Source organism: Equus caballus, chromosome 2 (assembly GCF_041296265.1).
Source record: "Equus caballus isolate H_3958 breed thoroughbred chromosome 2, TB-T2T, whole genome shotgun sequence".
Taxonomy (NCBI): Eukaryota; Metazoa; Chordata; class Mammalia; order Perissodactyla; family Equidae; genus Equus; species Equus caballus.
Genome location: NC_091685.1, coordinates 32,064,962 through 32,088,483, shown reverse-complemented (window position 1 = coordinate 32,088,483; position 23,522 = coordinate 32,064,962). Strand labels below are relative to the sequence as shown.

At 56.5% G+C, this 23,522-nt stretch overlaps 2 protein-coding genes and 1 long non-coding RNA gene across 7 annotated transcripts; 2 read left to right on the top strand and 1 right to left on the bottom strand.

The window, feature by feature from the left end:
- Nucleotides 1-1,417: 1,417 nt before the first annotated feature.
- LOC138920797 (uncharacterized) lies at nt 1,418-18,678 on the bottom strand. Its single transcript, XR_011432602.1, has 2 exons — nt 18,364-18,678; nt 1,418-1,946 (listed from the first exon to the last, which is right to left on the bottom strand). It is a non-coding gene; the product is annotated as an uncharacterized lncRNA (long non-coding RNA).
- On the top strand, nt 10,610-13,725 carry C1QA (complement C1q A chain). 4 transcript variants are annotated; one of them, XM_001504261.5, is made up of 3 exons: nt 10,610-10,837; nt 11,747-11,916; nt 12,975-13,725. In XM_001504261.5, exons 2-3 carry the CDS (start codon nt 11,754-11,756, stop codon nt 13,541-13,543), a joined length of 732 nt encoding a protein of 243 aa, XP_001504311.1. In that variant the 5' UTR covers nt 10,610-10,837; nt 11,747-11,753; the 3' UTR covers nt 13,544-13,725. The 4 variants fall into 4 exon arrangements, with proteins under 4 accessions (XP_001504311.1, XP_070107654.1, XP_070107644.1 ...); XM_070251553.1 differs by having other exon boundaries at nt 10,836-10,911; XM_070251543.1 differs by having other exon boundaries at nt 10,836-10,935.
- C1QC (complement C1q C chain) lies at nt 16,891-21,607 on the top strand. 2 transcript variants are annotated; one of them, XM_001504258.6, is made up of 3 exons: nt 16,891-17,284; nt 17,572-17,753; nt 20,755-21,607. In XM_001504258.6, the coding sequence occupies exons 2-3, from the start codon at nt 17,573-17,575 to the stop codon at nt 21,309-21,311; spliced, it is 738 nt and encodes a 245-aa protein (XP_001504308.1). In that variant the 5' UTR covers nt 16,891-17,284; nt 17,572; the 3' UTR covers nt 21,312-21,607. The 2 variants fall into 2 exon arrangements, with proteins under 2 accessions (XP_001504308.1, XP_005607426.1); XM_005607369.4 differs by having other exon boundaries at nt 17,117-17,262.
- The last annotated feature ends 1,915 nt before the right edge of the window (nt 21,608-23,522 follow it).

The window sequence follows — 23,522 nt, the reverse complement described above, 5'->3', positions numbered from 1 at the left end:
GGGAAGCCACGTGACCCCTCATTTGTCACACCAGTGCCTTAAACCAGAGTCTTTGGTCACCTGAGCTGGAAAGTTCTGGGGGAGGACTCTTGTGTTTTATTCTCTTCAGGGGGCAATCATCTCAACAATATTCTGAAGGAAATTCCCTTTTCTGGAGGGCACGGGGAGGTGAGACCAGGTAAGGGTAACAGTACGCTGAGGTTTAAGGTCATTGGAGACCTAAGCGAGGGATGGACAAGGGTCAGGACCGGAGGGCAGGAGAGGGTGTCAGAGGGCAGAGAAGGCTTCCCAGAGGGGGGTGCTTTTAAGACGAGCCTCAGGGAACGGGGGAATTTGGACTCTGGAGATGGTGCGGAAGGACACGCCAGGCGGGGCAACTGTGACAGCAAAGGCAGGGAGCTGACGGGGCAGCAAGACAGCCAGCGGTCCGTGGGCTGGCTGGGGGTCCGGTTCCTGGATCATTGGGAACGGTGGATCCTGGCAAAGCCCCTGGAGTGGCCCCTGGGGTGGAGGCAGTAGTGGGGTGTCATGAAGGCAGGGACACTATCAGAAATTTGTACACCACGTTCGTGGCAGCATTAACCACAATAGCCACAACATGGAAGTAACCCAAGCGTCCACAGATGGGTGACCGGATACACGAAATGTGGACCATACATACAATGGAATATTATTCACCTTTAACAAGGAAGGAAATCCTGACACACACTAGAAATGGAGGAAGCTGGAGGACATTGGGCCAAGCGAAACATGCCAGTGACGAAAGAACAAATACTGCATGATTCCACGCGTATGAGGGACCTAGAGTGGCTAGATTCACAGAGACGGAACAGAAAATAGCAATTGCCAAGGACAGGAAGAGGGGAACGCAGAGTTACGGTCTAATGGGAACAGAGCTTCAGTTTGGGAAGATGGAAAGAGTTCTGGAGGCGGATGGTGGTGATGGTTGCACAACGATGTAAATGTACTTGACGCCGTGAACTGTACACTTAAAAATGGTTAAAATGGTAAAATCTTTGTTATTATATTTTACCAAAATAAAAAAGATAGTGGGATCTCAAAGGCCAGGCATCGAAAGGGTGGGAGGTGTGGTCAGGCCAGAGGAAGCAGGCAGGCCCAAGAGCTGAGGACACAAATCCTAACCCCAGACAGGCTCTGGCGAAAGTCAGGCCCTGCGTCCAGTCCAAGCTCAACCACTTCTTAGCTGTGTGTGTTTAGGCAAGTCACTTGCCCTTTCTGAGCCTCCATTTTTCTCCTCTGTAAGTGGAGTTAACACTAATTATTTCTATTCTCTTGCAGGGTTGTTGCAAGGCCGAATGAGGTCACAGCAACAGCTGTTTATTGAGCGATTACTACATGCCAGGGACTGAGAGAAGCACTTTACAGGGGCTAACTTGTTCAATTCTCACAACAACACTACGAAGATGTCCTTTTATTGTCCCCAATTTACAAACGAGAAAACCAGGGCTTTAGAAGAGAAGTCGCCTGCTCTGCGTTACACAGAGGGAAGTAGAGAGGCTGGGACTCAGACCTGAGTCGTGATGACAGCCTGTGAGCACTGAGGTGGGGAGTCACCGCTGCCACCTTCCCTTGCTCCTCCAAGAAGTCTCCCAAGATTCCTGCACGGGGGTGGCGCTCCTCTGAGCCCCTGGGAGCTCCCTCCTCTGGTTTCTATGTGTCTCTGGCTCTCCTTGACCTGCTCACTTTGGACGTTATTTCTGTCTCTGCCCCCAGCAGAATGCAAGCTCTCCGAAGGTGGGTCTGGGTGGCTTTCATTTTGGAATCCGGGGTGCCCAGCCCGGATGGCACAGAGCTGACAGAAGCCTGGGCAGCGGTGGAGAGCTCGGCCGAGGGCAGGACCCTGGACAGCTCAGCTGGGATCCGCTGGGCGCGGTGCCGCCTGCAGCCTGCAGGGTTTTGTGACGGTGTTAGTGACCACGACAGCCCTGAAAATGAAGAGGAGGAGGAGGGTGAATAACACTACGACGACGTCGGCACCATGTCCACATCTCGCCATTCTGTGTGGGGCCCATGCTGTGCTGTATCGGTCACAATAAGTCAGTCATGCTGTAGGAACAACACACATCTCAGTGGCTGACACCACCCAGGTTTACCCATCACTCCTGCAAAGCCTGGCGGTCCAGATGACGCTCCGGGACAGGGGTCCTCCGCACACACACTCAGCGAGCCAGGCCCGCGTCTGGATCCTGTGGCTTCCCCACCGCAGGAGGACGTCACAGCAGCAGCGGCAGGACAAGGGCGTGCTCAAGGGTTTGCAGCAGCAATGTCACTTCTGTGCACAGAACTGGTCCCCGGCCCCCCCCCCCCCCGCCGCAAATGCTGGGATGGGGGAGTGCAAGTCTCCTGTGTTTCCAGATGCACAGGAGCTCTTAATATTTCTACCACATGGGACAAACATTTTACATAATCACACCTCACTTAACGCTTGTGACAATTCCTGAGCACACACAATCCTGGGAGAGTCAGTAGAGTAGAGGCCAAGGCCTTGGACTCTGGAGTCAGATCCGGGTTCAAACTACAGTTCCACTGTCCAACGAGTGATGGCCTGGCTCCACAGGTAGTGAGCTCCCCATCACAGGAAGTATACAAGCAGAAATTGGATGACCACTTTGATCATCATCATCATTGTACATTAGTGGCTGATCTCTCCCAGAAGATGCCTACCTTTTATTTTATTTTTAAATTATGTTTTATAGAGGTAAAATGTATCTACCGCAAAATGCATATAACTTAAGTGTACCACTGGCTGCGTTTTGACAAATGTCTACACCTGTGTAACTAACACCCCAGCCAAGATATAAAATATTTCCATCACTCAGAAAAGTGCCTCATGCCCCTCTCTGGGCCCCACATCCCTGCACTTCTGAGGACAGAGCTTAACCTGAGAGGTGACTCGACCATAGTCGAGTTTCAGCAGGGCCTGGACAAGGGCTAGGTGAGTGGGGTGCCCAGGGCGTGCAAAATTTGAGGGAGCTGCTCCCTCTCGGGGTCGAGTCTGCACTTGCACGCTCCCAGAGGGAGTGCCTCTCTCAACTTTGCTCCCTGGGAGCCCCGCTCTCCTTACCCTGGTCTGGGGCCAGATTTCAGCCAAGGCAGCGGGAGAGAGAACGTGCCTGGGAACAGGAGGCCGCTCCCGGAACCCTTCTAGTCAGGAGGTCAACTGCACCCCGAAAGGCAGACCGGGTGAGGACGGGCCCCAGGGGCTGGCTTGACTAGGCAGCACATGGCCCCCGTGGGAAGCTCCAGCACGTCCTGAGGCTTCCTGTCCAGCGTCCCTTCACGCAACACCTAGTGCCGGACCAGGCTGGGCACTTGCTGTTCCGTCCAGCTCTCTTTGCACTGTCTCCAGGACAGACCTGAAAAGTAGGTACTATTATCCCCATCTTCCAAGAAGAAAACTGAGGCTCAGGAAGGTGGAAGTGACTTGTCCAGGGTCACATAGCTAAGGGCCAGTGGTGTTCAGATTTGAAGCCAGTCCCCCGCAGCCCCGAGCCTGTTTCTCCCTCTGCCTCCCCCCAGCGCTCCAGACACAAGGATCACAGGTGCGCTGGGGAGCCCCGAAGGTGAGCCCCCCCACGCCTACTCTGACCCCTCCAGCACCCCCCGAACCTGAGGCACCAGGCCCCCTGCAGCAGGGCCACCGTCCCAGGGCCTGTCCCTCCTCACAGCCAGCCTAGTGGCTCTGACAGCCCTTCCCAGGAGCCCAGAGGGGCTGGTTTGCATACCACGGGGGTTATTTGCATGTTACTTAGGCAAAGCCTTCGCTCTTCCCACCTGCAGCCAACTCCAGGCTGATTAGTTCTCCCCACATTGGAGAGTTAATTACTCTCCCGCGTAGCCCGAGTGTTTATTTGTAATCAGCAGAGGTCTGGGGAGGGGGGAGGAAAGATGGCAGGAGCAGCTGTCGGAGCGGCTCCTTGGGCGGAAAATGAGAGCAAGCTGGAGCGCTGCGGACCCGCGCCCACATCCCGGCTCTGCCCCCTCCGCTGGCTGTGTGCCCCTGGGCATTGCCCCGGCTCAAGGGAAAGAGAAGGGGTGATGGGACCCATGGTCAGGGGGTGTGGGACCCGTGAGCTGCTGGCGGGACACAGAGGGAGCTCAGAACATCACAGTGAAAAGAGCAACGCAGGGAACCCAGGAGCCTGCGAAGGGAAGGGGCTGGGACAGGACATCGCAATCCCGGACACCTTCCAGGACCACCCCAGGGCCGGGGTGGTGGGCGGAGTCCCCACCACAGAGAAGGGAGACTGGACCAGGTCTGCTGTGTGACGCCAGGAACAGGCTGCTCTCTCTGAGCCTCAGTCGTCCCATCCGTTCACTGGGGATGACAGCAGTTGTCTCACCAGTCCCCTGGCCGGGAACCAGGTGAAAAACCTAAATCTCTACTCAGATGTAAGAACTAGTTCTGAATTCCCGGGTTGGAAATGGTCTCAGCCCCAGGGGAGATTTACTGACCTCCCCCTGACGCCCACCCCACAAACCTGGACTTGCCCCTTCTCCTCCTCCATCCAGGCATTTCTAGACCCTCAGCACCTGCTCCCCACTTGTCAGATGCAAAAAGCTCACATCCAAACGTCCGGGGCGGGCCCAGCCAATGTGTCAAGGTTGGAAGGACCCTCGGTTTGTCTCAGAGCCCCAGAACGGTGCCGGGCTGCCTCCTCGCACGACCCTGGGCCCCCAGCGACCCCACCACAGGAGGGGGCGCAGCTCGAGCGAAGTATCCTCGCCTGCTCCCCCAGCAGACTCCGACCCACGGCAACTGCTGCTTCCGCTCAACTCCCCCCTCTTCACAGATGGGGAAACTGAGGCCCGGAGGGGTGGTTCATCCGAGGACACCCGGCAGAGCTGGGAAGGGAACCCAAGTTGCCGTCCTGCAGCCCACAGTGGCCTTTCCTGATGAGAGTCCGGGGCAGGAAGAGGTCCCCCAGGGGCAGCCTGCCATGGCGGTGACGTGGGGGCCACGGTGGGGGAACTCGGCTGGGGTGGTCGGCTGGCCCACAGGAGCGGTGATCACGGCCTGGGGGGCACTGAGGCTCATCTTCCCCAGGGAGGCAGGGGGGAGTGTCCCCTTCAGCCCACCCTCTCTATCAGGACAGGCTTTCCAGTGAGCCAGGGACATGGGGAACCACCACTCACCGGCTGCGTGACCCCAGTAGGTTGCCAGATAAAATATAGGATGAATAATTTCTTTAGTATAATTCTATCCCGTGTGTCCTACGGTTTATCTGAAATTCAAATTGAACTGGGCATCCTGTATTTTTATTTGTTAAATCTGGCAACCCTGGACCCGTGAGCAAGTCACTGCACCTCTCTGAGGCTCAGTTTCTTCATCTTTGAAAATGAACCAAAATATAGCCCTGTGAGGACACTGTGTCAATGGCGTGAGATGAGGTATGTAACAAGCTTGGCACAGGGGAGACCATTTGTGAGCTGGCTAATGCTGCCTTCACAGTCCCCATAACCGATACTTTCATCTCCTCCATTCTCCTCTCCCTTTCAGAGTTCCTGTTTCAGACCCCCGATCTGTAGGATGCCAATGAAACATCTTCAGAAAGCTACCTGATGGGGTGGAAATAACTCTACTACTTACTGGCTATGTGACCTTGTGCGAGTCACTTACCCTCTCTGAGCATCCGTTGACTCATCTGTGAAAGGGGTTCATCACAGTGCTGCCTCCTTGGGGTTGTGATGACGAAATGAGATGGTGTGTTAAGCCCTACTACGAAGCCTAGTGGTAGGGCTCACCAGGGAGCGCCCACCCCCATCTGGCAAACGCACCAAGATGCATCTTCAGTTTTAAGACATCCCAGGGAGGGCAATGCTCACCCATGGAACGACTGGGTAAAGGTGGCCTTTCAGGCCCACCATGGGCAGGTGAGGGAAATCATTTCTGCTCGGGGGCTTTGCCCTGGCCATGCTCCTGCGACCCTTGCATCTATTCGAGCTCCTTGGGAGCTGGCATTATCCCAGCCTTCCGGGTGCCACATTCCCTGGCTTCGGGGGCCTGGCAGCCCTCGGCACCCAAGGCCCAGCCCCCACAAGGCAGAGGTGCTGCTGCCCTGCTGGCTCCCCAGCCGTCTCTGTTTGTTTGCCAGACTCTCTCCTAATCCTCTTAATCTTTTTACATCTCATCTGCCGGCGCGCCTGGTGGCTTCCATTAGCGCCTTTCCGGCTAGACCTGGGTGCTGGGAGCTTCTCCCAGAGTCGTCCACTGGCCCTCGCAGGCTTGGCTGCTAACCTCTGGGCCCCCGGGAGGCTGGTGGTCTCCAGCTGGGGCCGGCAGCTAGTGGGGGCTCGTTTTCTTCTTATTTTTCTTCACTCTCCCCCAAAGAAATCACTTTTGCCTTGTTTCATCTTCCTTTTCCATTTTCTTTCCCAAACTTCTCAAGTGGTCACTTGCGCTGGTCCCCGAAGTGACAGGCGGGGGAAGACGGAGGAGACGGGCCTTTTGCTCTGTGCCCACCAGGTGCCAGGGACAAGCCACAGTCCTGTGGAAGCCTCGCCAGTCCCGGGGGTTGATGGTCCTCCCCAGACACAGGAGTTCGCTGGTGCAGGAGCACAAAGCAAAAAGGAGGCAGACGCTGAATTTGAACCCACGCCACTCCATCTGCATGCCAAATTATTTGCTGTTTACCATCCCCTCCGTTTTTCATAAAAAATCCCCAGAAGCGCTTTTATCTGCAGAGAGAGGCAAAGAATAAAGAATGTGCACTGAAGACGTGTGACAGGCTTCGACAGCTCCCTCCCCAATTCCCAACTGCCCCCAGCAGTACCCTGATCTGATTGGGGGGGTGGGATGGGGAACAAGAGAAGAGACCCAAAGGCCCAGGAGGAGGGGAAGGATTTAGCCAGAAAGACGTGATGAAGACAATCTCCATAATAAAGAGCCGGGAGAGGCAGAAAACGTGGTTGGGCAGGGGCCCGGAGGTTTGCTGTTTGATGGAGAGAGGCGTGTGGCAGCGGGTGGGAGAGGAACGGCTATGGGCGCAAATGCTGCCCCCTTCATGGCGTCCAGACGGCACAGCAGAGGAGGAGCGTGTCCGTCACAGGGCGGCACAGGGCGCAGGACGTGAACGAGAACTTTCGTAGCAGCTTTATTCATCGTGACCAAAAATGCCCACCACTCAGAGAAAGGCCAGACACAGTGTGGTAGACGACACAGTGGGACACACTCAGCGACAGAAACGCAACAGACACCGCAACAACCCGGATGAACCTCACGAGCGTGTGAAATGAAAGAGCACAGAGTGCACGATTCTGCGCCCGTGAAGTTCAGGAACAGGTGGAAGGAACCGACACTGACGGAAGCCAGGACGCTGGTCCCCTGGGGGTACTGGGGATTCTGCAGGGAAGGAGGCAGCTCGCTGGGTGATGGGAATGCTCTGCATGCGTTCTGCTCTCTCTGGGTGGTGGTAAAGGGTGTATTGGTGCACGTGGAAAGCCATTAACAGTGCGCTTAAGATCTGCTCATTTTACTGTATGTAAATTATACCTCAATTGTTTTAAATGAAAAAATATATACAAGAACTCCAGAGTCACATTATACAACGTCTGCCTATCTGCATTTTGCCTTAAAAGATTCAGAGAAAGAAAGAGCCAAAAATACCAGCTTAAAGAAGGTGGCGGTGCCGCCATCACTGTAGACCCTCAGGGAGCCCCTTTCTGGACGGAGCGTGGATGAGGCGGCCTGAGTGGACCTGCTGTCCCCAAGCCGGCCTCAGATCCCGTGAGCCTCTCCTGCTCTAACCACCGCCCCACTGTGACTCCAGTCTTCAAAGACTCAATTCCTTTGGGAGAGGGGGCTATACATTAGCCAACAGGTGCTCAGCTAAAGGCAGAGAAATCTGTTCTAAAGTCAAACTCAAACTGACCGCACAGGACTGTTGTGAAATGTTATCTGGTCCCCGACACGCTGCTCTCCTAAGACTTCTCCAATGGTAATATTGACCACTTACGATTTTTGCCTAATATGCTGATTTTGGAACCCAACTCTTGGGTGAGATGTGGCTCCACCACAAAGAATTTGAGTCATTTAAAGATTATTTTCGAGGCCAGCCCAGTGGTGCAGCGGTTAAGTTCGTACACTTCGGTGGCCCAGGGTTCACCAGTTCGGATCCCGGGTGTGGACATGGCACCGCTTGGCAAGCCATGCTGTGGTAGGTGTCCCACATATAAAGTAGAGGAAGATGGACATAGATGTTAGCTCAGGGCCAGTCTTCCTCAGCAGAAAGAGGAGGATTGGCAGCAGTTAGCTCAGGGCTAATCTTCCTCAAAAAAAAAACAAAAACAAAAAGAGAGAGATTATTTTCTTGTTATTCGTTAGACGCCTGACTACGCTCTGGGGCTGGGCCTGGTGGACCACGACGTTATGAGCATGCCAGTGGGTCTCCTCTCACCCCGGCCTCTGTGGCCTCCCCTCCAGGATCTGAGCTTTGCAGAAAAGGAAGACCACCGTCACCCACGCCCTCGGGTTGAAGGTGTCCGTGGTGTGTGCCATTCACAGGCCACCCTGACCCCTGACTTTTCACACTCATGATCTGTTCATTACTATTGATGGCTTTATTCCTCGCAAAGTGTCTGTGGTCTTACCACAGCCTGATAAGTGAAATCATCCGACTCGTGGAAATAAGGTAGACAGATAACCGTGTCCTTTCAAAGTCAAATTAGAACAGTGTCTAACAAGCCCTCGGAAGGGTCACCTGACACTCCAGGGCAATGTCACTTTGCTTGACTTATTGTTGACTATTGATCAGGGCCCGGGCTCTGTAAAGACAGCTGGTAGCTGGTAGAAAACTGATAAGTTGCAAATTATTTTTGTCTGGTAGAGATGCAAATGATTTCTTCCAATAGAGAAGATAACCCCAACGTTATGACTTTATTGCCCTATAGCACATTGAACAGTTTTGTAGCTAACTTAGCATTCTTATGAATATTCCAGAATTCTTTTTTTTTGTTATTGTTTTTGTTTTTATCCAATCTCTCTCTTCTCTCTCCATGTATAGGAATACATAAATATTTTTTTCTCATATCCTTCCTTGAACTAGCTTTGTCATCCCGTTGGGTCCTTCATGAATAAGCTACAAAAATATATTGATGTCTGCTCACTATATATTTCTATAAAAATTGTGCTTCTAATATTTCGAAAACTATACTTTGAGAAGCCGTTCACAGTATTTGGATTTCCTCTGCCGTTTTCTGCGTGACCTTGGGCAAGTCTTTCTGTCTGTCGTCTTTAGTTTCTTCATCTGTAAAATGGGAGCAACCAGGCTGACTGTTCTGGCTCTGACGAGATATTTCTAACTCCTCTTACAGGGCAGCGAGGCGGACACAATGCAAAGAAGATGGACGCTGGAAGGGACGTTACAGACCGTTTGGGGCAAGCTTCCTGCCTCCCACCACACCCTCATCTTGATAGCTGGAGAAAATGAGGCTCAGAGAGGTTAGGCAACTTGCCCAAGTTTACACAGATATTGTTCATAATGGTGAATTATTTTAATGTGGTGTTTGACAGTATAAACTTCCTCAGAAATGCGTACCCTCAGCAGCCCACTGAGGAGGCCGTATCGTCCTTAACTTACAGATAGGGAAACTGAGGTCCAGAGACATGATTGGCTTGCCCAAGGTCACACAGAGATTCCAGCTCTCCCAACGTCCTGAATCCTGGGGACTGCGAGGGGCTGGGAGGAGGAGCTCTGGGCCCGGCTCTTGCACTGGAGCATCCTCATTTGTGTCTGGTGTACATATCGGATGCCACACAAGATGCAACTGCAAAAGGAGTCCCGAAGGCCTGCAGAGCCTGGCCCCAGACCGTCTTCATCCGCCCATGTACAACCACCCTCCTTTTTCCTCCTCCTCTTCCTCTCCTCCTCTCTCTGGCAAAATTCTCAGGAAAAAAACATGGTCATGAGAAGCAGCAGAAAGACGTGGTCAGCCCAGGCTTGAACATATTGGTTTCCAGCCTGGGAGAGAGAGAGTCACTCAATCTGAAGAAAAGCTGTCTCGGGATCCAAGCTGGCAATGATGACGGGAGCAGTGCTGACAGGTAGAGAGCACCCCGTCAGTGAGAGTGAGCAAGGCCACATGATCCGTGCAAACGCTAACAGCAATTCTCTGGATGGTAGAATTCACGGGCTATTGTCACTTTTTAAACAAATGTTGACAAAAGCTAATTTTTAAGCATTCATCGTGTGCCAAGGGTTTCATATGTATATTATCTCATTAAAACTTGACAATAATCAAATGAGGTAGAAGCTACTGTTCCCAATTTATGAATAGGGAAACTGAGGCCCCAGCAGGTTAAGAATCTTCCTAAGGACACGCAACTAGGAAGTGGCCGTTCTGGGAAGCTGATTACCAAGCTCCTCGTTACCACCGCACTGTCCTTCTCTGTGCTTCCCAAGGTTTTGACCGTGAGTACGTGTTGCTTTCACAATCAGAACAAAGTCTTACAAGTTACCCATTTTGAGAAAGATCTGCCCCCACCATGGTCCGTGCGCCTCTGGTTCTCACCACCCCCTGCCTCGCTGACGCCCACCGTGCCGTCCCCGCCCCCCATGCCATCCCCGCCCCCCACAGCTGTAGCTGGGGCAGGATGTCCGATGTCCCAGTCTTGCTGAGGTTTGCTCAAAATGTCCCTGGCGGGCCTCTGGCCCCTGGGGCAATGCCGGGGGCGGGGGGTGGGGGGGCCCAGAGAAGGAGAAGAGGAAGTGGGAAGGGATGTGAAAGTTGGCGACAGTTCAGCACCGCCCCTGCTGGGTGTCCCACAGGGCTCCCCGGGCGGAGGGCAGGACACCCAGTCGAGTTGACAACCCGGCAGGTGAGTCCAGGGCCTGAGAGGGAGGGGGCTGTGAAGTTAGGAACCTGAACTGGCCTCGGAGGCTGACAACAGAGGCAGGGCGAGGAAGAGTACAGCTGGCTAGTCCTGGGCCGGGAAAGGGTTGCCGGGTGGCGGGTGGGGGACACCGATCCAGGACCCAGAATGAGTGAGTGGAGGCCCTGGACGCCTTGGGCCTGGGGGAGGGTAGGAGGTGTTTCCATGGACCCATCGGCTCTAACCAGAGTTCCTGGGTCCTGGTCCCCAAAACACAAGAAGCTGAAAACAGGCTGGGAGTGTCGGAGCCCAGTTAAGCAGCTCCTCAGAGGGCACAGTGGGTGACAGTCAGCCGTCTGTCCTCCAGCGGGTGCTGAAACGGGCCGAGTGTGCAGAGGAGCGAGCAGATGTGTTGTGTCAGGTGTTTGTGAATTGCTGCGTGCACGCACAGCTCTGCCATCTGGGTTAATTAAATAAGGAGCAGGCGCTCAATAAATATTTGCTCAATGGAATTGATCCTCTGTAGGAGGGTCTGAACGTGCGCGTCCAGGCGAGTGAGCGATGGCGTCTGTTTGGGTGGCCGTTTGTGTGTCCAGGAGTGCGCAGTGGACTTCCGAGTTCTCTTACCGTGTTGCGTGGGTGTGGGGTGAGAGGTTGTGCTTGTGCGTCTCTGAGTGTGTAACTCTCTGCGTGCGCTCAGTGGCGCGTGTGCCTCTGTGTGAGCTTGTGGTTCTGTGCGTGGGGGGCCCCTGGAGCTGGGTGCAGGGTGGACGTCGAAGGTCCTTGAGGGGCGGTGTGTGCATTGGAGGTGGGGGGTGTGTTTATGTCATCGTCGGGGGGGATTCAAGTGCGTAAGTTGGGTGTGCACGAGCGCGTGATGTCAGCCTGCCGGGGCCCTGCCCCGTGTCTCCACAGTGGCATCATGGAAGCCCCCTGGGGCTGGCTGATGGTCGGCGTGCTGGCCGTATCCCTGGCCTCCACGGGGACCCAGGACGTGTGCCGAGCTCTGAACGGGAAGGATGGGGCCCCCGGAATACCAGGCCGACCCGGGCGGCCAGGCCCCAAGGGGGAGCGAGGAGAGCCAGGTAGGCACCTCCCCCCTGGACCCCAGCCCCTCATCCCTTGGCCTGTCCTGGCCTCCAAGGTGGAGACCTGGGGGTGGCACCAAGAAGCAGGAGTCCACCTGGTCCCCCTCGTGAAGCCCCTCCAATCTGCACTTGGTCCCAGGAGCTGAGGGTACCAGCCTTCTCCCTGAGCCGCGTCCCCAGGCGCCTTCTCCATACCCTCCTCATGCCTGGGTCGTCCTCTTCCTTTGGCCACATCGTCCTCCTCTGGAGAATGGATCTCCGCAGCAAAGAATATGAAAGGTCCCAAAGCAGTGCCTAGTCTTTGGTCATTGTTCAGTTACCGGAAAGATCAATGCCCTAGGCGTTAGACTCAGGAGCCCTTGAATTGCTGTGTGACCTCGAGCAAGTTACTGACCCTCTCTGAGACTGTTTCCTCATCTGTAAAATGAAGAAATAACCCTCTTGGCACATAGAGAGGGGTCGATTAATGGCAACTAGCCTTTTTGCTTCCTTCCAGCCCCCGGCCCCCAACTGTGTCCCTGATCCCCTTTCCACCTTGAGGTTTCAGAAACTCTCATATTCTAGAAAAAAGGCTGAGGATGAAGGAAAAGGGAGGAGGACAGGGCCAGTGTGAGAAGGGAAGCTCTCACTTAATGCCCCCGAGTCTCCTAGTCCATGGCAGGCCGGGAAGATCTGCAGAGACACTCCCAACAGTTTGCATCTGGGTGTCCTACGAGGAGTCCTGGCACCTGAAGAAGTCAGGATCAGTGGGCTGGCAGGGTGAGGAGGGCACGGCCATGGGCAGGAGCACAGCAGAGGAGCCAGTGTCCTGTTTTTCCCAGAACCTGACACCTTCCCAAGTGCCCATTCACACTTCTCTCCATTTTATAGATAAAGCAGCTGAGGCTCAGAGAGGTTGGGACACTTTCCCAAGGTCACACAGCCGGTCAGAATCAATGTCTTGAAAGCTCAGGCACTCCCCCATCCTCTATCCCACAGCAGTCTGGGGTCCCGGCTGTCTCTGAGGACTGGCGGACACCAGACTGTTACTCTCCATCTGGCCTTTCTCCCCACAGGGGCCCCCGGCATCCAGACAGGCATCCGAGGCCTTAAAGGAGACCAGGGGGAGCCTGGGGTCCCTGGAAGTCCTGGCAACATGGGCTACCCAGGGCCCAGTGGTCCCCCGGGGGTCCCTGGTGCCCCAGGATTGAAGGGCATCAAGGGAAACCCAGGAAACTTGAAGGACCAGCCACGGCCGGCCTTCTCGGCCGTGAGGCGGAACGCGCCGCTGGACAGCAACATGGTCATCTTCGACGAGGTCATCACCAACCAGGAGGGCTCGTACGACAGCAGAACGAGCCACTTCGTCTGCTCCGTCCCGGGTTACTACTACTTCACCTTCCAGGTGGTGTCCAAGTGGGACGTCTGCCTGTCCATCGTGTCCTTGAGGAGGGACCAGGTCCGGCACTCCTTGGGCTTCTGCGACACCAACAGCAGGGGCATCTTCCAGGTGGTGTCCGGGGGCACCGTGCTCCAGCTAGACCGAGGGGACAAGGTCCGGATTGAAAAAGAACGTGGCCGGATTTACCAGGGCTCCGAGGCGGACAGCGTCTTCAGCGGCTTCCTCATCTTCCCGTCCACCTGAGCCCAGGAAGGACCCCTCCCCGCCCTGGCCTCACCCGCTTCCTGCTGTGTGACCCTGGCCCACTCACGCCACCTCTCTGGTGTCTATGCTGTGCTCTGTAAGGTGTGGGTGCTGCTGCTTTAGATGCCTGAAGGGAGATCCGTGTCTTAGAACTCTTCCCGGAATAAAGTCCTGCGTCCGTGTCTGCTGGTCTTGAGGTTCCGTTACTGCCCTGGGCGTTCGGAGGTGACAACAAGTCCTGAGCGCTGACAAGGCCGGCCCAGCTGTAGTACTTTACAGTAGGAATTTAGCAGCTCCCCGGAGCCTCGTTGGCCTGGGTTCAAATCCCGGGCCACCGTTTACCAGCTGTCCCATCACGCGCATGTCACGTGACTACGGTGCCTCAGTTTCCCCACCTGTAGAGTGGGACCAATGATGGCACCTGCCTCGAAGGGCTGTTAGGAGGATTAAACGGCTTAATGTACGAAGACCGCAGAGCAGCACCTGGTTCACAGTCGGGGCTGTGTAAGTTTTAGCTCTTATTCCATTTTGCTTAATCTGTACCGTCGAGCTTTGAGGCGGGTACCTTGACCCCATTTTACAGATGATGACACTGAGGCTGAGGGTTTGGGGCGGACCCAAAGCCCAAGGTCAGTGTTTAAGGGGCGGAGCTGGGATCTGACTCCAAGTCTTGTGGATGCCCAAGCCTGTGCGTTTACGTGCTGCCCTCGCCAGCCTCCACAGCCACACGCCTGACCGATGACACCCGGGCTTTCCAGCCCTGAACCAGAAAGGCAGGGGCAGGGCTCAGAGAGGGGCAGCAATCGGCCCAAGGGCATCCAGCTGTCCTCCCCAAAGCCAGGTCTCCTGATTCCAGCCCTGGGCTTCCACCCAAGCAGGCAGAGGGGCTGCTGCCTGCTGGGCCTCTCGCCTGGGCTGGGGGCTGGGAGGGTCTAGAATGTTCCCGGTGAGTTCCCAGGGTCCCATTTAGCCCGTCCAGGAGCCGCTAGGAAGTGAGAAGCCTGCTACGTCGTTTGTAGGCGAGGAAAACAAGGAGGCCGGGTGCTCAGTCCTGAAAGTGTCCAGCGGCCTCCATGTGTTCCCAGAGGAAGCTGGCTTTATCTTTGTGCTACACACACGCACGCACGAACACACACAGAGTTGTGCACATGTACACCACACACACACTCACACCTCCCTCGAGATGCACGTGGACCCACATTCCTGGACCAACACTCGTCCACCCCCCACCGAAACAGGGGCACAGTGACCCCCTCCATCGGCACACGCCCACTCCCTTAGACACGCCTGTACACACCCCTGCTCACACACACCAGGCACACCTTCAAACCCACAGGCACACTCGCGGACACTTCAGCTGCCCAAATGCCCCCTGGCAACCATCAGAGGTACTCTCTCACACACGCACCTTGAGACGCCCGTCCCAGCCACATGTCCTGCAGGCAGGTGTGCGCCACCTGCTCTCCGTCCAACACGCACCTGCCTTGGAAATTCGCCCTTGCACACTGACCGTGCACGCTCACACTCCCTCAGGGCCGTCCTCGGGACACAGGGACCATGTCTCCCATCCGCGAACAGACACACACACAGCCTCGGAGCCCACGTGCACACCCCCGCCTTCAACACACCCTCAGGACCCTCTCCTGGGGCCGCCCTGCCCGGCCCGTCAGCAGCCTTTGGGGGTCGGGGAGAAGAGCGTGACCCCACTGCGCCCCCGGGCAGGGCTGGCCTCCTCCTGGCCCTCGGCCCTCTTGGGGTCTCCACCTGCCCAGCTCTCCCCCGCCCGCCCAGCATGCACCCCACAGACGGGGAAGGAACCAGGGCTCCGAGCACCTGCTCAGAGCTGGATGCTGGCGGCTGGGGATGCGTTTACCCCGGGAAAACGGAGGAAGACACTGAGGCTCGAGGAGGAGACATCTACCCGAGGTCGCGATGCCAGAACGTGGCGGGACCTGGATTCAACCCGCGTCTGCCTGATCCCAAAGCGGGGGGCTCCTTTCATTGCAATGGGACTCAAAGAGAACGTCAGGGGGAGAGCCTGGCAGGAGAGGCCAGGCTGTAGAAACGGGGGGAGAGTGTCTGGCTGCCCCTTCCCCTCAGTTCCACTCATACCCACCCCTGTGCCGGCAAATCCCTGGTCCCTTTGGGAGGATGGAAGGAGCTGGGTGGGCGGGCGGGGCAGGGGAGGGCTGAGCGCGGGCCGAGGCTGCCACCTGCTGGACAAGCCGGCCCGGGAGCAAACGCCTCTAGAACAGAAGATGGGAGCCCCGGGTGCCCTGTGGCTGGGTGCCCCCTCAAAAAAATGCTGTGCCCGTCACTCTCCTCTTCCCAGCCCTCCACCTACCGGGGACTCCCAGGGCCACGTGCGTTCACGTCCTCGCTCTGGTCCCACACTCTGCAGCCTGTGCCAAGGGTGGAGGTGCAGACAGGGAGACCGAGGCCCCAAGGGTCCTACGTGAGGCAGAGACTGAGCTCTGAACTCCTCCCCATGCCTAGCACAGGCCCAGCATCATGTGTGCTGAGTCCTTTACCCCATCACACATGGGAGCTGCTGGAACCCCCGTTTACAGAGGAGGTCAAGCCGCTCACCCCGAGGGACAGAGGTGGCAGGAGCGGGGTTGGGATGGGAACCGTCTCCTGCTTGACACCCCCTTTCTCCCTGGAATCCCATATGAGGAGAAGAGGAAGAGAAGAGGGGCCTCTTTCAGCTCTGCCAGCCTGGCCCCAGTTGGCCACCGCTCACCAGCTATAATGGGCTCCAAGACCAGAGGCAGGAGCACTGGGGATGGAGGGGAGGGAGGGGGTGCCTGCAGGGAAGGGGGGATCAACAAGGGAAACCAGGGGCCCCAGCAGAGGAAGAGGCGCCAACATGCAAAGCTTGCCCCCCACCCCCCGGGTATACAGATGGGAAGACTGAGGCCTTGGGTGGCCAGCGGTTTGCTGAAGGCCTCAGGGCAAGGGAGTGGAGGGCTGGAAGGAGACCCCAAGGCCCCTGACTCTGTAGCCAGAGCAGCCTGTCCACACAGCAGGCTGCCTGCTATCAAAGCTTGCCCATCCTGGGTATCCACCCCCAAGTGCAACAAATGGGATGGGGCCTACAGAAGTTTCTAGAATAAAGCCTGCCACTTGACAAGTGCATCTGAGGCTTGTTTCTGGGGGCAGCTAAGCAGAGGGGTCAGAATAAGGCTTTGGATCCCAAGAACCACTCACTGTGTGACCTGGGGCAGGGCCTTTCCCCCCGCCTGAGCCTCAGTTTCCTCATCTAGAAAGAGAGGATTTTAACTTCCTTCTGGGGAATGTTGTGAAACGATTGAGCTCAGGGTCAGCGGGTGCCCACAAACGCAGATGGACAGTAGACGGGCTGAACCCGACCCCAGGGGAAGTAGCCAGGGGGCTGGTGAACATACGCCCTCCCCAGATCCGGGGCAGCGGACATTTCCCTATTTCACACACTCATGACCCGGGGGTGGGGGCGCAGGTCACACAGGGGCGTCACTGTGGTCAGCCTGGCTCTTCACCCAAAAAAAGTGTCAAGTCAGAAAAAATTACGGGAAAGGGGATGTGGGACTGGGGGGAGGGCGCAGGAGGGGAGGGGGCCGCCCAGCCAGCTCTGGGCCCTCCGTGCAGCCTCCGCTCTGGCTCGGTGTCCTCCTGCCTGGGAGACGGGAAGCAGACCTGAGGACATCTCTAGGACCGGACCAGGAACCTCCCACCCCCAGGTGAGGCCAGGACCCTACCCAGGTGAGGCCAAATGGCAGTTTTCCCCCTGCTGCCTTCCTGAGACAGGGCCCCAGGACAGCTGGATGTGTGGGGGAAAGGAGGGTCCCTCTCCCTGCTGAGCGGGGGGCCTGGGCTTGAAGGAGAGGCCCATTCTCCATCCATCCTGTGGTCCCGAGGGGTGTGGGGCCTGGGGAGGGAGGAAGGCTCCTGCTGGCTGAAGACCAGCCCTGGGGAGTGAGGGGGCCAGAAGGGCAGATGAGGGGCTGGGTAGTCAGCCCAGCTCTCTCCTCATCCACCTCCTTCCCCAGGATGGACGTGGGGTCCAGCTCCCGGCTCCCCCTGGGCCTACATCTGCTGCTGCTCCTGCTGGCACTGCCACTTGGGGGCCAGGCCAGCACAGACTGCTACGGGATCCCTGGGATGCCGGGCATGCCTGGGACCCCAGGGAAGGATGGCCACGACGGGCTGCCGGGGCCCAAGGGTGAGCCAGGTGAGTCTGCTGGCCTGGCAGGGAGGGGACCCCGAGGGCTTGAGGGGGCAGGGGTCGGAGTGTCCATCTGGGGCTGACCTGGGGGACCAAGGACAGCAATTTGATGGCAAGAAGTGCAGTCCCTCCTGCCACACCCGCCCTCAGGGCAGAGTCCAACTCTCGCCACAAGTGCAGTCCCTCCCTCCCCAGGGCCCAGGCCTCCCCAGGTCACCTCCTGGCTCCTCAGTTTCCTCATCTGATAATAGGGAGAGAATAAGGAGCGTCCCGGGAGATGACCCACGTGAGGACCCGGCAAACTCTGCCACACTCGGCTTCTGTCTCCTCACAGCCCTCCACTGCTTGCCCTGCAGCCTGGACCCCTGGGGGAGGTGGGCCCCCACCGTGAACAGACAGCACCCAGACGCCCAGGGTCCAAATCTCAGCCCCACCACTTCCCACTTCCCAATTCGCAAGGCCTCAGTTTCCTCATCTGTAAAATGGGGAGATGGCATCCCTACTGCACAGCGGTGCTGGGATGACGAAACACCTTTAAACACAGAGTAGTTCTGAGCACATGGTAGGTCCCGGGTGCGTGCAGGCTGCCGTGGTTATTATCAGAGATCGTGCTCACCTGCCTGCCTAGGACTCTGGTGGTTGGCGGGGTGGCAGTGAGAAGTCAGGATCGAAGGCAGAGACCCTGGAGCTGCAGAGCCCCGGGCAAGCCCCAGCGTGAGCAGAGGGGGCCGAGGACATGAATGGGTGGCTGTGTTGGGCGAGAGCGCAAGTCTGGGGGGTCCATTGACTGTGAGCAGGTGCGTGTTCGGGAGGCAGACTGTGTCTGGAGTGGGCGTGGGTGAGGCTGGGTGGGGTGGGCAGAGGTGACGGGGGTGGTAGAGGCAGCGGGCTGAGGATGCCAGGCTAGGGGAGTGTCCTTAGGAATTTCCCCACTGTCGCCTTCCCTCCCAGCAATGGAGTGGAATTTTACCAACATTCCAGAAGTCTTCAATTTGGGGGTGAGCCGAATGAGGCCCCCAGGTCTGACATTTTTTGGGACTCTGTACTTCCAGCTGCCTCTGGCCGTCTCGCTGGCCCAGGTGGCTGATGGCCACTGATTTTTGAGCTCCCACGGTGTGCCAGGCACAGTTCCAAACGCTCTGCATATATTTATCTCATGGGGCAGATTAGATTGTGAACTCTATTTTATAAATGAGAAAACTGAGGCCAAAATCCTTTTTAAGAAGTCACTTACTCCCATTTTACAGATGTCAAAGCTGAGGTTCAGAGAGATTGAGCAACTTGTCCCAAGTCACACAGTGGGATCCTGTCCAACTCCAAAGGCCACGCCCTTAACCACTACCCTACACTGCCTCTCAAGCCCCCTCCCAACACCGGGTCCTGCTGTGCCCAGTTGGCTGCAGAAAGACATCCCAAAGGATGAGACACAGCCCCGCCTAGCATCTGACAGGCATCAGAGGGACCTGACATTCTGAGCACTTCCTATGAGGTGCCTGGCACATGCATTCTCCCACCCCACTCTTCCAGTGGCTCTGTGGGACCCCTTATCTCAGCTACACAAACAGAGGCTCAGGGAGGGGAGGTCACCTGCCCAGAGTCACACAGCTGAAGCCTAGATCTTCTGGGTCCTGATGCCCGACTCCTAACTCTGGAAGCTAAAAGGCTCACAAGCCACAGAGGATCTGTCACAAACAGGTCTGCACAGACACCCACCCCTAAGGAATTCAGAGGAGGAAGTGGCCATGACGGTCCCAGGGTGGTCAGAGAGGGCTTCCTGGAAGAGGAGACTAGAGCCAGACCCTAAAAGATGAGCATGGTTTGGACGGGGGGAGAAAAAGAATCTCACAGAGGCTCAGATAATCAGGGCCTTGGGCAAGTCTGGCCTCAGTTTCCATATCTGTAACATGAGGAAGTGGAACGAGGCCAGCTCTCATGAGGGGCTGAAGTGGGCTGAGTGGGGCCAGGGCAGCTGGCGGGAGCAGCCCCCTGAAGCGGTGGCTTCTCTCTGGCTTCATCCGGTGCTTCCCATGTGCTGAGCTGGCCCGGGATGCTTCCATCTCAGGCATGGATACAGGTTTCATGGGGCTCTGAACTTAGCAAACGTTGAGAGCCCGCTTTAAGAAAAATCACACAAAATTATGGATACATGGATTGCAGGGGAGTAATTATACAAGTCTGCACAAGCGACACAATCGTATTAGAACTGTGTGCACACACCACCAGCGCGTGTCAAGCTGGAGCTCTGTGTGTTACACGCAGGTCTGTTTCCTGGGTCTGACACTGAGCTTCAATTAGGCAACACGTACCATTGGGAAAACTAGGTGGAAGGTACATGGGACCTTCTTGTCCTTTTTTTTTTTTTTTTTTTTTTGCCACTTCCCATTAATCTAGAACTATTTCAACATAAAATGTTGAAAAAAAATTAGAAATATACAATTAGGCAAAGAGCCTTGAAGGGGTCAAAGCAAGTTAATAGGGCCCAAAGCTTAAGTTTCCTGAGCTTCCCAGGAAATCCGCCTTTGACCCATCTCCTGAATTCTGTCCAGAGAAACTAAGACCGTAGACTTTCAGGTGAGGTCTGAATCTGTTAATGTTGGGCCATAAAGAAAAAGTAAAAAAACATCGTGCAGGCCAAGTGGAAGGAATCTGAGGCCACATGCTGTCTGTGGGCTGACAGTCATGGTCTCTGACACGCTGTCTGAGATCCCGCCCAGGTCTGACACCTCCTGAGCCGGCTGGTCCTACCCTCTCCATCATGAATGTGGAAACTGAGGCCGAGAGACAGAGAGGTGCCTTGGCCAAGGTCAGAGGGCAAGTGCATGGGGAGGCGGGACCTGAGCCAGGGTCTCTGTCCCCTCTTCCCTGCGCACTGCTCCAGGTGGACAGGCCACGTGGGGAAGGAAGTTCCAGAGACCAGACCCCCATGGTGTGTCCCCACGAGGACAGCCTCAGGCCCCCTCTCCCCTGGGCCTGCCCATCACTTCCCTCTCACCTGCTCTCTCCCCAGGGATCCCAGCTGTCCCTGGGACTCAAGGACCCAAGGGTCAGAAGGGAGAACCCGGCACACCTGGCCACCCTGGGAAAAACGGCCCCATGGGAACCTCTGGGATGGCAGGCCTTCCCGGCCTCGTGGGCCCCCGTGGGGAGCCGGGCGAGGAGGGCAGATACAAGCAGAAGCACCAGTCGGTGTTCACGGTCACACGGCAGACAGACCAGTACCCGGCCGCCAACAGCCTGGTGAAGTTCAACACGGTCGTCACCAACCCGCAGGGGCATTATGACACGAGCACGGGCAAGTTCACCTGCAGGGTCCCTGGCATCTACTACTTTGCCCACCACACGTCGCAGACAGCCAACCTGTGCGTGCAGCTGTACCGCAACGGCGCCAAGGTGACCGCCTTCTGCGACCACATGTCCAACAGCAAGCAGGTCAGCTCAGGCGGCGTGCTGCTGCAGCTGCAGGTGGGCGAGGAGGTGTGGCTGGCGGTCAACGACTACAACGGCATGGTGGGCACCAGGGGCTCCGACAGCGTCTTCTCCGGCTTCCTGCTCTTCCCCGACTAGGGCCTACGCCGGCCCCCGGGCTGCCCCAGCTCCCTCATTTTCCCTGCATGAACCCACCTGCCGGCCACACCAGCCAGCCTCTGCGTCCTTGCTCAAGGCATTCTCCCCACCTGATGGACTCCTCCTCCGGGAAGCCCGCCTTGACTCCACTTGCCCCACGAATTCTCTCCCTCCTCTGAGCTCCTTCAGGAGGCACTGCTTTGACACTTAACCAATACCTTCTGGTACTGTCATTAGTCTTTTCCGAGTCTTGGAAGAGGCGGGGAGATATAGAAATAAATAATTAAATCAATAAATCCACATGCTCAGATTCCTCGCTGCCAGCTCCTTGAAGAAGCAGGTGTCTTCATCGGCTTCGCACCTGCCGCAGGTGTCGGTGGGCTCCAAACCCAGACGGGGCACCTACCTGGGGCTCAGTCAGGGTGGGTGCAATGTGGAGACACCCAGCACCACTTGGCTGTTTGGGAGAGAGATGCTCAAGTGTGGCTGAAGGCTGCGAGAGGGTGCCGAGGGGTCATCTGCCGTCACTGGTGTGAAAGGGGCACTGCCACCAGTACAGGGACCCATGCCCACAGGTAGACGGGAGTGCATTTGAATTCCCAGACCCGTGTTGAGCTATGTTGAATTTCAGGAGCGCCTGTCACGGGAGAGGTTTGGGCTCAGGTGTGCCCAGGGTAGATACAGACCAGATGCGCCAAGGATTTGTGTCAAATTAATGAGCGAACTAGGGTGAATGCATGAAAGAATCAGGGAGTAAATGAATGACTAAAAGCAGAATAAAGGAATGAGTGAATAAAGAAAATCATAATAGCTACCACTCATTGAGCACTTACTATGCACCAGGCATTGTGCCGGCCCGTCTCTCAAGTCCTTTAATACTTACAGCCACGCTCGGGGATGGGCAGGACTGGACGAGAGAGTCTGTCTCCTGGATGCCTGATTCACCATCTGACACCCGCCACCTCCCTGCTGTCAGGGTTTCACTGTGAGGGGCCTGACAGTTTGGCCCGGCTGCCCCGATCCTTGCTGGGGGACCAGGAGGCTCGCTAGGAGCTGCAGCACTTTTGCTGTGACAGCCACGAGAAGCGATTGACGGTTCAGGTTCAAAAAGATAAAAAGTGTAACTTTCCTGTGCAGACGGCAGGTCCCACCACGGGGCCCAGTGAGACCCCAGGCTCCCTCAGGCCTGGGAGAAGCTGCCCTGGCCTGGCTGGGGTCTCACTTTGGTTCCACAAGGCCCCACGGAGCTCACAGAGGCACCAGCCAACCAAGGTGGGCGGGCTGTCAGAGCAGCTCTGCCCGTGAGGTTCCTTCATCCTGTGGACCCCCCTTTCCCACTCCCACAAATCCTCCATCCACCCAGATACACACTCAACTGTCAGGATTCAACACAAAGATCGCCTCCTCCATGAATCCTTCCCTGGTTCTCCCCTTTGTGTCCCCACAGAGCCCTCCACAGACTTGGACCATAAACTCGTGACCCTTTAGAGCCCAGGTTCCCAAATCTGGTGGTACAACAAAGTTCTCTGCACATCTATTTACAAAACAAAAGACAGAGTTCTGGACCCAAGGCTGTCTCATGAAGGTTTGGGGAGGACGGCACAGGAGGTGAGTGGGCGGTTGGCCTGGTAAATCCAATGTACGTAGTCCACCAACCGCCTTTGGAGCACTTATTTCCTTATAGGTCTGCCTCCCCCACAGGCCTCTGAGCATCCTTGAGGGTGGGGCCGCTTTGATGCTTGTCTCATAGCAAGGGCATGTGTCAGAAGGGAGGGAGGGAGAGAGAAAGACACTCACACTCACACTCACGCACACTCACCAAGGGCGAGAACAGAGCAAGGGCATGGCTCTCGGGCCCCTGGCAGGGCCGGGGCCAGGGTCACGGGGCCAGTCCGCTCACAGCTCTCCCTCCATCGACACTCTGCCGTGTTCCGGGCGATGCCCCAAGTGCTACATGCTTCTTCCCATTTCTCCGTTGTTTAAAAATCAATAGCCCACTTATGTCGGCCGCAGGGTCAGCTCAGAAACCTGTGCTTCGGAAACGACAATTTTTATACCATGTTTATTTTCCATAATTGTTTCCTTGTTGTTCTCTCTTCGTCAGGAGAGACGGGCCTTTGAAAATGCCAGCTTGTCTCTGGGCTGAGGGGAGCCGGGCAAGGGTTTTTAAGGGGGGTAGGCAAGAAGGGGAGGGGTGTGGAACGGGAACCA

Bases quoted from the DNA above. Each gene is read 5' to 3' on its own strand.
- C1QA (XM_001504261.5), top strand. From the start codon at position 11,754: ATGGAAGCCCCCTGGGGCTGGCTGATGGTCGGCGTGCTGGCCGTATCC. The intron at 11,917-12,974 runs GTAGGCACCTCC...TTCTCCCCACAG, and splicing joins GGGGGAGCGAGGAGAGCCAG to GGGCCCCCGGCATCCAGACA.
- C1QC (XM_001504258.6), top strand. From the start codon at position 17,573: ATGGACGTGGGGTCCAGCTCCCGGCTCCCCCTGGGCCTACATCTGCTG. The intron at 17,754-20,754 runs GTGAGTCTGCTG...CTCTCTCCCCAG, and splicing joins GGGGCCCAAGGGTGAGCCAG to GGATCCCAGCTGTCCCTGGG.